The 16544-nt window shown below is 40.6% G+C and overlaps 1 protein-coding gene across 1 annotated transcript in view; it reads right to left on the reverse strand.

Moving 5' to 3' along the window:
* Nucleotides 1–16544, reverse strand: part of STK39 (serine/threonine kinase 39) — a 292241-nt gene that overhangs the window by 159068 nt on the left and 116629 nt on the right. Inside the window, exons 9-10 of the mRNA XM_025405116.1 lie at nucleotides 14201–14249; nucleotides 14036–14101 (exon numbers count right to left, since the gene is read on the reverse strand). Of these exons, the coding sequence (XP_025260901.1) occupies nucleotides 14036–14101; nucleotides 14201–14249 (115 nt within the window). The remainder of the gene's footprint in view (nucleotides 1–14035; nucleotides 14102–14200; nucleotides 14250–16544) is intronic.

The raw sequence follows: 16544 nt of genomic DNA on the forward strand, positions 1-16544 counted from the left end.
AAGTACAGTGCTGTTCATCCCAGCATGGTTAACAATTTTAGAATTGGCAACAATTCAGTATTTATCAAGAAAAAAATTGATTCTTAATTATAGTCATTCTTGCAGAATTTCACGCAGCCATTAAAAGTGATTATGCTAATCTGTTTGTTGACACAAAAAGATGTCCAAAGATATTACATCTTAAATGAAATCACAGGTAGATTGCAGGACAATAAATATGGCATGATTCCAATTTTGTTTTCTGGAGAAATGACTCTTCGAGCTGAAACTGAAGTCTGCTCAGGATGAGAAGAGCTCACACTTCCAGGGGGAAGAGCAGCACGGACAAAGGCTGTGGGCAAGAGGACAACAGAGAACTGAGGGTGGAGAATGTAAGACAAAGCTAAAGAGCGAGGCAGGGACTAGACCATGCCAAGCACTGGAACCCCAGTTAAAGATTTTAGTTTTCACCCAAGAAGTATGAGAAGCCACTGAACAGTCTCCATGTCACAGACAAGGCACTGGGGAGCTCAGCTGCCATTCAAGGTTACCCCATGGGTGGGTGGTAGAGCCAGGGCTGGATGGAGTCTGTCTCAAGAGCCAAAGCCTGGTCTTAACCTTCACATAGATTTTATGGTCCTAGCTTCCTGACCAAGAGCTACTCCTGAGCCTTTCTCTCCCTCATCTGCCTCTTACAGCTTTCCACAAAGTCACAGAGAAAGCCCACCCCTCACTCAAAACAACTTCAAATGGCCTTTTCAATCTGGGTTAAATTAAAGGCTACTGTTTGCATTTCCTAGTTCTATGATTGCTGTGAAAGTTATACAAGGGTGCCTTTATTTTGTATACGTCTATATATGAAGAAAAAATTAAAAGTCATTAGACACTCGGTATCTGAATGTGTCAGAAGTAATTTAATGGAAAGCTTAGAAAATCCTGTATCAAACTGCAACCTTATTCGAGTCCCTTGAATTTTAATTTGTTTTAAAGCTACTGGATTTCAAAGTAAAAAAAAAAAAAAAAAAATTATTAAAAACAAGGTATTTGTGGCCTTTTAAAATAGAGCCCTGAATCTTGGTTAAGTCAATCAAGTTAGATTAGCCTAAAACAAGCAGACTCCCGACCCCCAACAATGATGTCTCACACATACGTATCACACCGCCTGCTGGCCTCTCCACATTCCCTGTGATTGAATAACCACAACCTCAGAGGCCAGGGCAGAGTGGCAAACATTTGCCTTCCTCCCACAGATGACAGGCCCCTTCCTTTCGCCATGATGCATGAAAGTTCCATTACTTTCCATTTCCTTCACCTTCCCTACTCCAAAACATCTTACTCATTTTAAAGACTTACAGGATCATGACATAAAAAGTTTAAGTTATCTCTCCTAAGCGAGGAGATAAGTAACAGGTAATCCAAAAGTGGAGCGTACTAAAACCTAATTTAAAGCTAGTTTTGGAATATCTTCCTAATTAAATGCAGCCTCATTTAACAGGAAAACGTATGTGCATCCTGGCTCAGAGAAGAAAATGAAAATAGACAATATATGCTAAGTGGTAGGGACTACATTTTTGTTGTCAAATAATGCAAAGTGCATAATTCACAATTATTACATAATAAAATCTAACCATTCTATTCTATGATCATGTGGCAAAGGTGAATCAAGTTAATGGCTCACCCAAGACCCTCAACGAGTTGGTGCTAACAAAGTTGATTTTAAATTTAGGGTTGGCTAAACCCTGAGTCCTAGACTTCAAATACAAGAATACAGCACCAGCTGAAAAATATCTTAACTATTCTTCTTTAAAACTAAAAGTACATTTCCTCTACCTCCCCTTGCACTCTCACACCAGCTCCCACGAAGGCGATCCTCATTACCATCTTGCTTGCTAAACTGCAATTTGAAAAATAGTTACTAATTGACCAGAATACTATGTTGGGTACTGAGAATACAGAGAGTAAAAGGACACCATTCATGCTCCACAATAATTGACAGTAGGCTACAGAAGGCAAAAGTATCAGGAAGTATGCTATAAATGATACCAAGTACAACTACAGAATTAAGCTCAAGGTAAGGAGTAGTACAGAGAACAGACTGATGAACCTCCTGGGGTGCGGAGTATCAGAAAGCTTCACAGAAAAGGTGCTAGGCTGGGAGAGATACAAGTGTAGGGAGAGGCCTTCAAAACAGAAGGACTGTACATGCCCGTTCATGGTGCAGGTGGGGATTTCAGGAGTGTACTGGCAGAAAAGTACAATGACCGAACACACCTTATTTGGTAAAGGTGTGCCGAAGGCCGAGGTGGCCCATGGCTGAGAGAAAGCCTGGAGACACAGATCATGGGACCCTGGAGTGGTCCCTTACCTCCAAGTGGTGAGGACCTCATCTTATAAGTGGTGGGAACTAGTATCTTATCCTATTAACGACAAGAAGCCATTGAGTTTTCCATCAGGGAGAAAAGACAGTACAACCACAGCAGAGTTTTGACAAGATCAAAAGGGCATTTGCTGACAACATTTTATACTAGTTTTTCTGCAACTCTAGGCAAATTCTTTTCCTTTCGGAAGAAAAGGAAGTAAACAGTACGCTAGGATTAGAGGGAGCTGAGAGGCTGAATAAAGGCCACCTACCGTAGGGGCAGTCAGCACCTAGTAGGTTACCAGGATGCTCGGGGAGCACTGCATGGACAGGTGGAGGAGGAGGAGGCAGTCGGGAGCTTCTCTTAGCACGTAACATGCCATTTCAGTTCCAGAAAAGCTAGCTCACGCACACAAGCTTTTGGGAAAAGTTAGCAAATTTCCCAAAGGCAAAAAGGAAGCACATAATATGTCTGAAGACTATGCAGACCTCACAAATCTAACTGGACGTGATTTCCAGTAACAATTAGTTTTCTACAAACTAAAATTTGTAGAAACAGTATCTGTTACAATAATTTTGGAGTATGTGTCATTATTTCTACATATCCAAAACTGGGCCTCCAAGTCTCTAAAAGCTTACACAGCTCACTGTCTTTTAAGATCCATCTAAAAGTAAAGACATCCTCCCTAAATGGGGATCAGCAAATTACAATTTCCAGAGTGAATCCTCTCAGCTCCCAGTCAAAGGCAACCAGAAAGGGGTCACTTTCCCAGAACATAGGCTTTTAAAAAACAAAACAACAACAACAAAAAACCTCAGTTCACCAAATGCATTGAAAGTAATTCTGTATGATGCTTTTCCCCCTTGCTCTGTCCTCTACCCTCACCTCTGCCTAACTCACCCCCAGCAAAAGCACCAGTCAAGCCACAGAGAGCAAAAGGAAGAAATCTACCGCTTCCTGTCCAGATTCTGTCAATGAACTGTTCTAATAGCACCCCCTAGTGACCAAAAGCACTTTTCTGACCAAAGGAACTCTCAGTTCTCAAATGACTAAAAAGCAATGCATTTAAAATAAAAAAGCAGTGAAAACAGCAATAAGCTCACACTCCGCGAACGCCTGTCCCTGTAACAGCCCCAGTGAAATCAGTAACTTCAACCTCTCTGGCCTACTGTTCTCTCAGCTCTAAAATAGGAAAAATAACATCCTCAACCACCCTTGTCCTCCTCCCTGTGAGCATGTGAGTTCCTCAATGAGATTTATTCCCAAGGCACATAGTCGGTTTTAAGCAAGAGGATGGGAAAAGGAAACACAAAGTGGGGAGAGGACATGCACTCAGGCCTATGTGGATCACCGGGAGTATTTTATATCAAACCCACAATATGCACGGGAACTGCAGGAGTTGGTCCACTTCTCCTTCATTGTTATTATTGTACATGTTGACTCCTCTCTACCCGTATTTACCAAGCTCTAAGGAGAACCGCAGAAACCAAAGAATTTTCTAAAAATAGCTTGAGACCACAAAATACTGGAGGCTCTCCAAACCCATCTTCAAAATTGAGATGTTTGTTTCTGACATGAATTACATAAAATGCAAATGTCAGATTGCTTTGATTTGCTAATAGAAAATGTAACTTAAAAACAGTGACAGTGAAAAGTCGTTAAATCTCCTTCAATCTCCTGCCTAGTAAAATAACAACCCAACTGACTAAGGTGTCTCGTGTTCATGGCTCAGCAGGGACGTAACACCGCTTTGATCCCTCAACTCCAAGTCTGAGACCTTCGGCAAAGCCAAACTTGTGCTGTTAGCTTTACACAACGGCACACACTTAAAACCCATTGTTGCCCTCTACTGGGGAAACTTGGAACAAAACTAACATCAATCCATCAAGCATTTGAAATCACCCTTCTCCGCTTTAATGATAATGCATAACTTTCGATATTTTGTAAGTTAATTATAAGATTCCAGGATGGGAAAAAAGCAATTCTGTAGAAACTCAGAGTAATTTTCCCTCTTTATCGACTAAAAGAAGAAACTAAATGGTAGAAAACTGGGATACTGGCTTCGGACTCTGTGAGGACATGATGATGCAGTTGTGGTTAAGGCTCAACCTTAGGCTTTAATTTTCAGGTTTGTACACAGAAGCATGGCAAACCAGGAGATGTTTATGGTTCTTCTCAATTTTAAAATCCTGTAACCCTTTAGGGATCGCTTAACTCACTTTTAATAGTTGGTTTTTTCCTTTTCTGCTGATATTTCAAAATATTTATAGCTTTCAAAAATTGTTCTTAATAGTCTAACGTATCTTATCCTCTGGCCTATCCTATTTAACGTATCTTATACTCAGGACTTTCCTGATTGTTGCATGGCTGCAGTAATTGAGAGAAGTAAGCATCTACCCAGATGCATAAAGGTGCACAATAAATACTATTTTTCTCTCTTCCCCCTTCGCATGTCCCCCATCTACCAGCTTCATGACCTTTCCCATAGCTGTAGCACAGATGCTATGCCCACATACCAAAGCACTTATTCTCTATCACTCTGAATTTTGCGTGTCTTGTGACGTTTGTGCGTTCTTCACAGAAAGGTGAGTTTCATGGTGTCTGTTATGTCCTTGTATCATGTGCACTTGAGTGCCCACTGCTGGTAGCAGTGGTTGTAATGGAAGCAGCTGTTCTAGCAGCAGCAGAAATGGGAACAGCAGCAGTGGTGCCCACAGCTGTGGCAACAATCATAAATGTTACAAAAACAATACTGACTATAATAACTATAGTAATAAAAGCAATATACGTGATTATAAAAAATTTTGCTATAACCTGTGCCATTTATTATTTTGTCCCAACCACTATTATATTATGTATTATCTAATTTAGTCCTCCCAAACATAGCTATTATTACCTTTGCTACCTCATGAGTGAGAAGCTGAGCTTCTGACAGCATCTAGCAACTGTCAATGCTAACCAAACTTTCACTAGCCATCTCTCTCTAACAGAATCTCCAAAGCCTTTTTGTCACCTCCTTCCCTCTACACTTGCTAGAACCCTAGCAAACCTCCCAGATTCCTGCAACGATCCCTGCAGCATCTCCTAGTGCCTGTGAATAGCACAGACATCCTCCTCGTACTAATGGTGGCCGGCTCACTCTGAGAATGACAAATGCGCTCCCATTTTCCTGCGTATGCCATTTAACTCTGCCTACCCTCTCCACCTACATTTCCTTCCTGTCCTCTCCCTTCTCTTCTTCTTCATTCTGAGGTATGATTTGGTGGAAAGAGCACAGATTGAGAATAAGAACTGGAGTTCACTCCTGCTTATTGGCCATGTGACTTTGGGCAGGTCCTTTTTCACCTCTCACACTTCCATCTGTAAAGTGTGACAGTAACTCCTGCTCTACCTGTCTTCAAGAACAATCGTTTGGAACAAATACGGAAGCATATATGAAAGTGATCTGAAAGCTGTGAAAGAATATTGGCTGTGTTTGTATTTAATTCTTACTACTCTTAGGCTCTTCACACACACACGCCCCTCCTCAGGGCAGGGAGGGTTTGCTGTAGTGAAAGAAAGCCCTGGTTCTCACCCATTGCCAGCACCTTGATGGATCAGAAAAGAAAACATGGAGACAGGTGAACAGGCAACGGCAATGAACTAACTACTGTAATTCTTTTCCTTCTTTCTGTAGGCATCCATAGGCTTTTCCTCCATTTCATCCAAAGCAACAGCAATGCAGAAACAACCTTCAATACCCATCTGCACCCCACCCCACCTACAGGACACTCTCTTCACTCCTGATTTCACTACATACTTCTAAATCATCCAGTCTTCTGTAGCCACAATAATCATTCTCCTTATTTACATGACAATCACCCTGCCACTGTTGACTGAGCACCCACTACGTGTCAAACAGAGCCCCAGACATCCTGCACAGACCATCTCTCATCCTCACGGCAACACAATGTAAGGATTGTCAGCTCTGCCTTATAGGTTAGGCTCAGAGAGATTAGGCAGCTCACCCAATAAAAGATATAGATAATAGCTCTTGCTGCTTCCAGACCAGGCATAGAGACTGGGGCAGCAGGTGCACCTCCACTTCCTGCCTACATCTGCTAGCAAAGTGGTTTGTATTATTTTGGTTTTTGTAAAACTTTTATTTTAGTTTCAGGGGCACAAGTGCAGGTTTGTTATACAGGTAAATTACATGTTGTGGGGGTTTCGTGTACAGATTATTTCGTCACCCAGATAATAAGCGTGGTGCCCAGTAAGTTGTTTTTCGATTCTCACTCTCCTGCTATCCTCCACCCTTAAGTAGGCCCTCATGTCTATTGTTCCCTTCTTTGTGTCCATGTTTACTCAGGGCTTAGTTCCTACTTACAAGTGAGAACATGTGGCATTTGGGTTTTCTGTTCCTGTGTTAGTTTGCTTACGATAATGGTCTCCAACTCCATCCATGTTGCTGCAAAGGACATGATCTTGTTCTTTTTTATGGCTGTGTAGTATTCCACAGTGTATATGTACCACATTTTCTTTATCCAGTCTACTGTCATTTGGGGTTTGATTTTGTCTGAGATAGGGTCTTGCTCTGTTACCCAGGCTGGAGTACAGTGGTGTGATCATGGCTTACTGCAATTTCAACTTCCCGGGCTCAATCAATCCTCCCACCTCAGCCTCTTGTGTAACTGGGACCACAGGTACACACCACCATGCCCAGCTAAATACTTTTTTTTGTAGACACAGAATCGTGCTATGTTGCACAGGCTGGTGTTAAACTCCTGGGCTCTAGCAATCCTCCCATCTTGGCCTCCCTAAGTGCTGGGATTACAAGTGTGAGCCACCACACCCAGTCAACAAGGTGTTTTTACACACAAGATTTCTATCATTCCTTCTATTAATAAAATTCCTCATTAATAGCCTATGAATGTACAGCCATAATGACATAAAGTATAAATGTTTCCTTGAAAAAAGATTGATGATTCAATACAGTAAATATATTCACTTTATCTCTTAATGTTTAATGTAATCAATGAATGTAAATAAATCCATCCTATTAAGAATACTTGTGTTTACAATAAAGAAACTGGCAGGTCCCACCTTATGCATATGATCAAAGGGAATATCATCAGTAAAAGAATAAATCAATACCATGTGCCTCTTAATATGATACACTGAGAAGAACCCAACATCACTTCTGAGGTATGTCTATCAGAGTGCATAAACTGAATCTGATCATTCAGAAATATCACACAGACCCAAACTGAGGGACATTCTATAAAATAACTGGCCTATACTCTTCAAAGGAGTCCCAGTTGGGAAAAGAAACACTGTTCTAGATTAAAAGACACTACAGGAGATGTAACAACTCAGTAATTCTGAACTGAATCCTGGACCAGATAAATGACATGAATGGGAAAATTGGCAAATGTAGCAAAATTCAAATAAGATCTTACAAATAATAGCATTACATCGATGGTCTTTTTTCTAATGTTGAAAACTGTACTGTTGTTGGGTAAGAGAGTGTCCTTGATTTTAGGAAATATATAGTGAAGTATATTTAGAGGTAAAGGGCATTCTGTCTGCAACCTACTGTGGAATGTTTCAAAATAGAGAGTAAGGGAAAACATATATGAAAATTCTTGGCACAATTTTTCTAACATTTTTGTAAGTCCAAAATTATTTCATAATAAAAAGTAAAAACAGACCAGGCACCAATGGCTCGTGCCTGTAATCCCAACACTTTTAGAGGCCCAGATCAGAGGATCACTTAAGGTCAGGAGTTCAAGACCAGCCTGGCCAACGTAGTGAAACCTCATCTCTTCTAAAACAACAAAAATTAGCCGGGCATGGTGGTGGGCACCTGTAATCCCAGCTACTCAGGAAGCTGAGGCAGGAGAATTGCTTGAACCTGGGAGGTGGAGGTTGCAGTGAGCCGAGATCACGCCATTGCACTTCATCCAGCCTGGGCAAAAGAGCAAGACCCCATCTAAAAAAAAAAAAGGTAAAAACAAACAGGACAAGTTCTCAACACTTGTAAGTATTAAATAAATGTGAATTGAAATATTCCTACCCACTGATACCTAAGCAAATCGGTGGATCCAATGGGGCCAAGGGCCTTGGGTCCTTGGCATGAAACCCATCTTATAGCCTGATATTAGAAATTCTGGGACCTGCAAACAACATCCCAGTCTTTCTACTTCACAGTGGTTCCACCCAAAGACAGCAGTGATGTGATACCCTTTACCTCTTTCTGATAATGACTAAACATTGTACTGTTTAGTTAATTGCTTACTTAATTTCATGATTAAGAAAGTACAAGCAATAATCTTCCAGTAAATCTACATCCAGTGAAAACACAGGCAACCATAGGGAAAGAACTGCCTATTACATTTTTCCTCCTCATTCCCTCCTATGGCCAGTATGTTTTTTGGCTGAGCAGTAAGCATTCAGACATTTGCATACAAGCCCCTTGCCCTCTGTCCTGCCATATGTGGGTTTTATTTTTTATTTTTATTTTTTTGAGATGGAGTCTCAATCTGTCGCCCAGGCTGGAGTGCAGTGGCACGATCCTGGCTCTCTGCAACCTCTGCCTCCCGGGTTCAGGTGATTCTCCTGCTCAGCCTCCCGAGTAGCTGGGATTACAGACAAGTGTCACCATGTCTGGCTAATTTTGTATTTTTAGCAAATAAAGGGTTTCACCATGTTGGCCAGGCTGGTCTTGAACTCCCGACCTCAAGGGATCCTTCCGCCTCGGCTTCCCAAAGTGCTGGGATTATAGGTGTGAGCCACTGCGTCCAACCCATATGTTGGTTTTAGAAAGCCACAGAAAGCACATGAATATGAGTGTGAGTGTGGTGCCTCAAGTATGTTATCACTAACGTAAAACTTAGACATCAGCCAACTCTGAGAGTTAAATGTTCCTGTAGAAGATGCACACAGATTATGAGACCATCATTCTCAGCAAACTGACACAGGAACAAAAAACCAAACACCGCATGTTCTCACTCATGAGTGGGAGTTGAACAATGAGAACACCTGGACACAGGGAGGGGAACATCACATACTGGGGTCTGTAGGTGGATGGGGAACTAGGGAAGGGATAGCGTTAGGAGAAATACCTAATGCAGACAATGGGTTGATGGGTGCAGTAAACCACCATGGCACATGTATACCTATGTGACAAACCTGCACATTCTGCACATGTATCCCAGAACTTAAAGTATAATAATAAAAAAAAAGAGTTGATGTGAAACATGGGTAAAAATAGCAAGATACTGTCTTTAATACAAAGAAAAGGATATAATAATAACTCATTTTGATAATCAAAAAAAAAACAAACAAACAAAAAAGAAGATGCACACAGCCCTAAATATCTACATTCAATTTTAACCAAGCCATTGACTCCCTTCCTCACCTAGTGAACTCAGCACAGTAAAAGATGGAACACTATATGGTTAAGCTTTCAAACTCCAAAATATGGCTGGAGACAGGCCCCTCAGAAAGTCATAGGAGAGGCAGTGATGGCTACGAAGCCTTTTCTTCTCATGCACGAAGATAGTGAAAAGTTAAAAAAAAAAAAGTTATACAGCTGCACTTAGCTCTGTTCTCACGGGTCATTATTAGCATGTTCTCATTTAGAATATAAAGAGCGTCTTGAGGTCCAGGAACATCCAATCTTATATTACCCTCTACCACACGCCTGCAGTCAGACAGAATTGCTGTTTCACGGACAGAAAAATTAGAGCCAAAGAAAATCAAGATGATCCCTAAATAACAATGTCAGCAAAAGAACCCAGAATGGACCAAATTTTCTGCCTGTAGGAAGAAAATAAATATCCTCAGTTTCTACAATTACCACACACACCAAAAAAATTGTTTTGCATAATAAATTACCAAAGAAGCCACATCGAACTTTTTCCATTTTCTATTTTTTCGTAATTTAGAGGAGTCAATCCGGATAAAGACAAGATCACCTACCCTCGTGGAATTATGTGGATCGCAACAAAAACATCACATTTTGGCCAAACATGAGTATGACGGGCCTATGCTTCTCTCCTGCTAAAGCATAGCACTGGTGGGCTCCATGGGGCTTTCTACGAACAGCCAGCCACAATACCGGCCCCTCTTCTCCTTTAAATATGAAAATTGTTCATATTAAAGAAAAATGCACCCTGAAAATTATCTCTTAATGTTGGTGACCAGAAGAAAGGAGAAGAGAATGCTGTTTATGACAGCAAATTTCTAATCAACATGGTTGCCTCCGTGCCCAAGAGCCCTGCCCACAGGCCTAGGTGTCATTTAAACACTCATGTATCAATGGACTGTCTGTTTCTCTTTGAAAAAGAGCAAACTGATAAGACAAAAATCAATGGATCAACATCAACGAGTAGCCTCTGAGGAGCAATCTATACCACAGAAACCAGGGCAAGATCAACTGGGAGGCGCGATAGTGAACAGGAGAATGGCTGAGATCTCAATCAAGACAGTCTAAGAACAAATAAACTAACAATTCCCCTGAACCAAGTTTTAAACAGAAGTTACTTAAACACTGGAACAACCTAAGACAAGCAGAGAATCCTACAATAAAGGTTTTCATTACAGTGCACAGGGTGATTAAAGTAACATTTACTTTCTAGCAGCCATGTCTGCACGAAGTTTCCCATAAGGATGATCATGGTTGTTTACCAGAATCACAAGCCAGAGCAGGGGTTGCGGGCAGACTGCCCACACAAAAGGAATCCTAGGAACACATGTATGCCAAGCATTCTGGGGGTTCAAATGAGTGGAAAACAGTTTCAAAGGGCTTTTCCTTGGCACGTGATCATTCGGTCAGTAAATATTTGTGGGCACTTACTATGAATGAGAAATGCACCATGATCTATGCTGTCCTGGGCAGTGTATGCCCAAGAACCCACAGGTGAGGGGTGGAGGGTAGATGATAACCCCATTGCTCATTAAAATTAGAATTATGATGGAAAAACAGCCAATATTATGAAACTAGAGAGCCAGGATAACATCAAAACAGGCCACTCTCTTTTCTCTAGGATGCTTACAGAACTAATTTTAATTCTCCCTTTACTCCTGTGTGACACTGAGCAGTGCGGCCACCTTGCATTTGAAGGGATGGATGATGGAACAAGACCTGAGGTTCATCTAAAAGCAAAGAGCAAGTAAATAGCAGAAGACATGGTTGAAAAATCACATCTCATAGAACTCTAGTTGCTTATTAAGATAGATGCAAACTGGGGTTCAGAACGCACAGCACACTAATATGTAATAAGTTTTTGTTGTTGTTTTTTGTGGTTGTTTTGAGACAGAGTCTTGCTCTGTCACCAGGCTGGAGTGCAACAGCGCAATCTCGGCTCACTGCAAGCTCCGACTCCCTGGTTCAATGATTCTCCTGCCTCAGCCTCCAAAGTAGCTGGGACTACAGGCGCCAGCCACCACACCCAGCTAATTTTTGTATTTTTAGTAGAGACAGGGTTTCACCATTTAGCCGGGATGGTCTCCATCTCCCGACCTTGTGATTTGCCTGCCTCAGCCTCCTAAAGTGCTAGGAGTACAGGTGGGAGGTGGGAGCCACCATGACTGGCAAAGTAAGTTTTTTTGTTTTTGTTTTTTTAAAAAAAGAAAGAAATGAAGGTTACAGCCTGAACAGATTCGTCATTTTTTTCAAGTTTCAAAAACCTCCAAAGGAAAGTACGGGTTACACAGTGGGAACCACAGATGGTTCAGTTTGGCTGGAGGTTAGAATGTAAGACTGGAAGTTGAAATAGTGCCATAAATTTAAGGCTAAGGATCTTGGTCTTTATTACACAGGAACTATTTTTTAAATTCCTATTTTTTCATTTATTTGCTCTTCTGGTTGTTCCTGTTCAATTTTGGAAACCACTTTTGAGCAATTAAGTGATGTGACCAGAAAGTTAATCTTGTAGAAATGCCTAAGAAAGAACAGAAAGGAAGAATGGAACAGTTAGAAATTTATTTCAATTGTCCAGTTAAAAATAGTGGAGAAAAAGGTTTCAACCAAAATTGCAGAGGGAATCGTAGAGAAGATGTGGAGAGCGGTTAGATGGGGAAGACAGGGTAGGGAAGAGGGCTCACATATAGTCCCAGGGTTCTGAGGCTGAGGGGCTTGGAAAGAAATACAGAGCACAGGAAGGTTAGGCTTGGGAGAGAAGGTGGGCCCTGTGGAGTCACCGTGATAGGGAGGCTAGCAGGCCACTCAGCAAGGAGCTGGAGTGTGAGGCCAAAGCTGCAGAGGGAAAGGGGCCTGGAAAACACCTCTCAGGGACCAGCTAACAGGATAGGATCACGTGACACTTCCAGCAAAAGAAATGTAGACCCAAAAATAAGAAAAAGTCCTTTGAGGACATGTACTACATAAGCTAATGGCTTTCAAATGGCGTTTTCAACTCTGGCTGACATTTTAAATACCTGATCAAAAGACCCCATGCTAGACTCCAACACTCCTGGGAATCTCCCCAGGCATCTCCTCCAGACTTCTGATAGGAGTCCTCAAACTCCAGTGGCCTCAAACGAAAGCTTTAGGTTTTCTGTCCTTCCCCTTCAGATATTCCACTCTGATGGACCATCTGCTCAGCGCTCCCTGTCCCCTCAGAGACCGACTGGGCTCATATCTCCAAAGTCAACACATCAGTTCTCCCCAACCACAGTCCAGAAACCAGCCCACCCCACACAATTCTTCTGGTCCAGGAGAGAAGCTCAGATACCTTCACAGAGTGGAACATTTCTTAAAACCCACTTGAAAATCCATTTAAAACAATTCTAAAGCATCAGCTAATGCATTTTCTACAGAATATTTTAGAAAAGGCAATATCTGGAATTTAACATTCAGTTATGTATACCTTGGCAAGATGAGATAAAATCCCTAAAACACATTTCTTTCCCATTTTTATTTACAGCACAGACAACACAGATTCATGTCAGCTTTCTCTGTAACTGTAAATGGGGGAAAAGAACCTCCTTTTTAAAATATGTTACTATATACATATTTTTAATTACAAATATCTAATATAATTTAAAAACCAAACTAAACCAAACCAAAGGTTAAATTGTATTAGGTTTCAACCACGATGAAATCTGTAATTACAAATAAGTAAGTTTCTGGAAAAATACATAAATAAATACATACATACATACATACATACATACATACATGCCATTTTAAAAATCTAAAACCTAGAATGGAAAATTTTTCAGCTAATCATTACCATAATTTAGTTAACATAAGGTAAACTAAAAAAGGGACCATAGGTCTTTTATGAGGAAAGAATGCTATCTCACAGCTATTCAAACCATGAAAACTTGTGCTTTTTATCTTCATCGTTACAAACTGTATCTAAAAAGTGATCATGCCTCTTCTGTAAAACCCAAAGGAAAGACGTTCAAGGATATTTTACCTCTCCGGTATTTAAACCTCATCACATCCCCTCCTTTCTGACCTTCTTTAAGCAAAGCTGATAAAGGGAAAAATGAAATCATTTGAGATTCAAATTGTTTCCACACCCAAATGTACAACAACTAGCTGAGATAACCAAAAGGCAAATGCAGTTATCTGAGTAATCACTAATGAGATAGCCTCTGAATAGCATATCCTGCATATGTGGAAATCTTTTTCCAATTTTTCTATGGGTTTCATTTCCCTGGGGACTGGTTCCCACAGGGTCATGAAGGCTAATGGCACTTACCTTTTTGGCTCTTTGGGCTATGTCTGGTGTTCTTGTAAGCAGCTTCTCAATCAGGTACTCTCTGTTCTGCAAAACAAATATTCCCAACAGTTTAACATCAAATACGATACATATAAATTCACAGTGATTTCAAAATAGCTTTACTTGGGTTTTTAAGCATGTTACCTTGGCCTTCTGGAAGAATTTGCATTTTAAAAGTTCTGCTGCTGTGGGCCTGAAAGATCAATAATAAATTAGAGTTGAAACAATGACCACTTAATAAATGCACTGCCTTGATGAAACAATTTAACCTTAAGAGTATTTCTGGAAGACCAATTTCAGGAATAGCGAAACTCGGAACCAAATTCATCATAGGCTGGCACCAAATTAAATTGTGCCAATTTTCTAGTTCTTTCCAAATACCTCTACTGCCAAACAGATAAACTTCTGTATGTAAAGTGCTTGGGGCAGAATCAATTTTCCATCCTTCATCCTTACACTTAACTAAGTGAATTCAGTGTTTCTAAAAGGTGGCAGACTGACACATCTGTGAGCTAAATTTCTATATTTATTAAGAAACTATACAAGCTACTATATGACCCTGTCAAAGAAAGCATACTCTACTGTGCTCTGTGCTTCCCCAAGAGCAGCAGGTACTGCAAGCGTTCACACATCGTGTCCACGCTCTGTTTGCCTGCTCAATAAACCTGTCTCAAGTGCATATGGACTGCTGTTTGCCAGGTGAAGGTAAATGTGATCGTGATTAATAAAATGCAAATTCATTTAGAAGCATTACTAGATGGTGTGATTATTTCCTCATGGTGTCATTCAACTTGCTTCTCTAGCCCGTATTTCCTGTAAACTCTAAGTTAGGTCTGAAGGCTTGAAGAGATTTAATTAAGCATTTGGGGCAAGAATACTTCACAGATGATGGCACACACTTCTTACAGCAGCACCTCAGAGGCAGGTCCTGTTAGGTCACTCCACTGTTAGGGATGCTAAATTTAACCATCAGTCCCCCCAGGCACCTAATCTCTCCATTGCAAAGGTCATGTTTTCCCCCACTGCAATTAGCAAGTGTTCTGTTGGGTAATACTTTGACATTTTATGAATATCCTGTTCCTGAAAACCTTTCTGCTAATTGTGTTCATATCTTTGCCTTCAATAATTATTTCATAGGAAGTAGCAGAATACTGAGTTCCTACTTCTATCTTCCTTGTATACTGACTGACATTCTTACACAAAGAATAGCTTCCTTCATCAATAGTTCCTTCCAAAAACGCAGCCATAAGAATCAAATAACCAGAGAGTAGGGTGCTGAGCAAGACGACTGGTCTGATTTCTTTCAGGGAGATTGAAGGAACTGTTCTAGACTCAACAGACTTTACAAAACATTAAAACCGAATGCAACACACAGCCCTGGACTGGATTCTAGGCTTGAGAAAGAAGATGCAGAAGCTACAAAGGACATTTGGGAATAATTAGAGATGTGTGAATATGCTAAATATTAGATAATTTTAGGAACGTACTCTTCATTTCCTTAGGTGTGGAAAAGTACTGTGGTTGTGTAGGAACATGTCCTTGTTTATAAGAAATCCAAGCTAAAGTATTAAGTCTCTTACTTTCAGAGTTCAGCGGATAAAACATAAATATCACAATTATAGAAAATGTTAATAATTGTTTAATCTAGGTGACGGTATAGAAGTAAACAATGCACTACTTTTTCATCTTTTCCATATGTTTTAAGTGTTTCATAATAAGATAATGGGAAAGAAAGGAGGAGGGATGCATTATTGAATATCATTAGGTATTATCTTAGGCAACAATTACCAAACACATAAATAATATTGTAGCAGGGGGTGGGGTGGGGCAAGTTTAAAAGGAATCCTCATGCTTGAAACAATTGGAAACTGCTGCTTTGAAATCAGGAAGCTCCACTAAAATATTCCCACGGATCAAACCCAAGCATAGAAAGAATTAGAAAACGTCATCAAGTGCATCAGTACACAAACTGTGTAAGTCTATAGGAGCCCCAGAAACTATTTCTGTGCAAAGAAATTTTCTGTTTAAATCATTACTGCTTTTTTCCTCAGATTTCAAGTGGAGCACTGGTTGCAGGTAGGTACCTGACAAAGAACCCTGGATCTCCATATCTACCAGCTAATTGCTTTGAGTAACTAAGGGTCTAAACAACAGGTAGGCCATGAATCTGCACCTGTTATAAACAGGTCTTAGAACTAAACACTATAGCATAACTCTTTCACATGATTCAACTTTGGTTGTTATTTTAATGTATACTTTTCCTGATCACCAGCAGATGTTTTTGCCTCTAGCTACTCCAAATTATTCCTTTCATTCTCTCAGTACATATTTACTAAGCACCCCCAGTTTGTCAGGCATTATGCTAGGTGGTAGGCATACTATAGTGAAGATGGCAGACATAAATAATACCTCCAACAAGTCACAATCTAGCAGGTAAGAGCAGAGTGTGCTGCTCGATAGCAAGAGGGGCAGCAGCACATTCAAACAC

This window comes from Theropithecus gelada, chromosome 12 (assembly GCF_003255815.1).
Source record: "Theropithecus gelada isolate Dixy chromosome 12, Tgel_1.0, whole genome shotgun sequence".
NCBI lineage: Eukaryota > Metazoa > Chordata > Mammalia > Primates > Cercopithecidae > Theropithecus > Theropithecus gelada.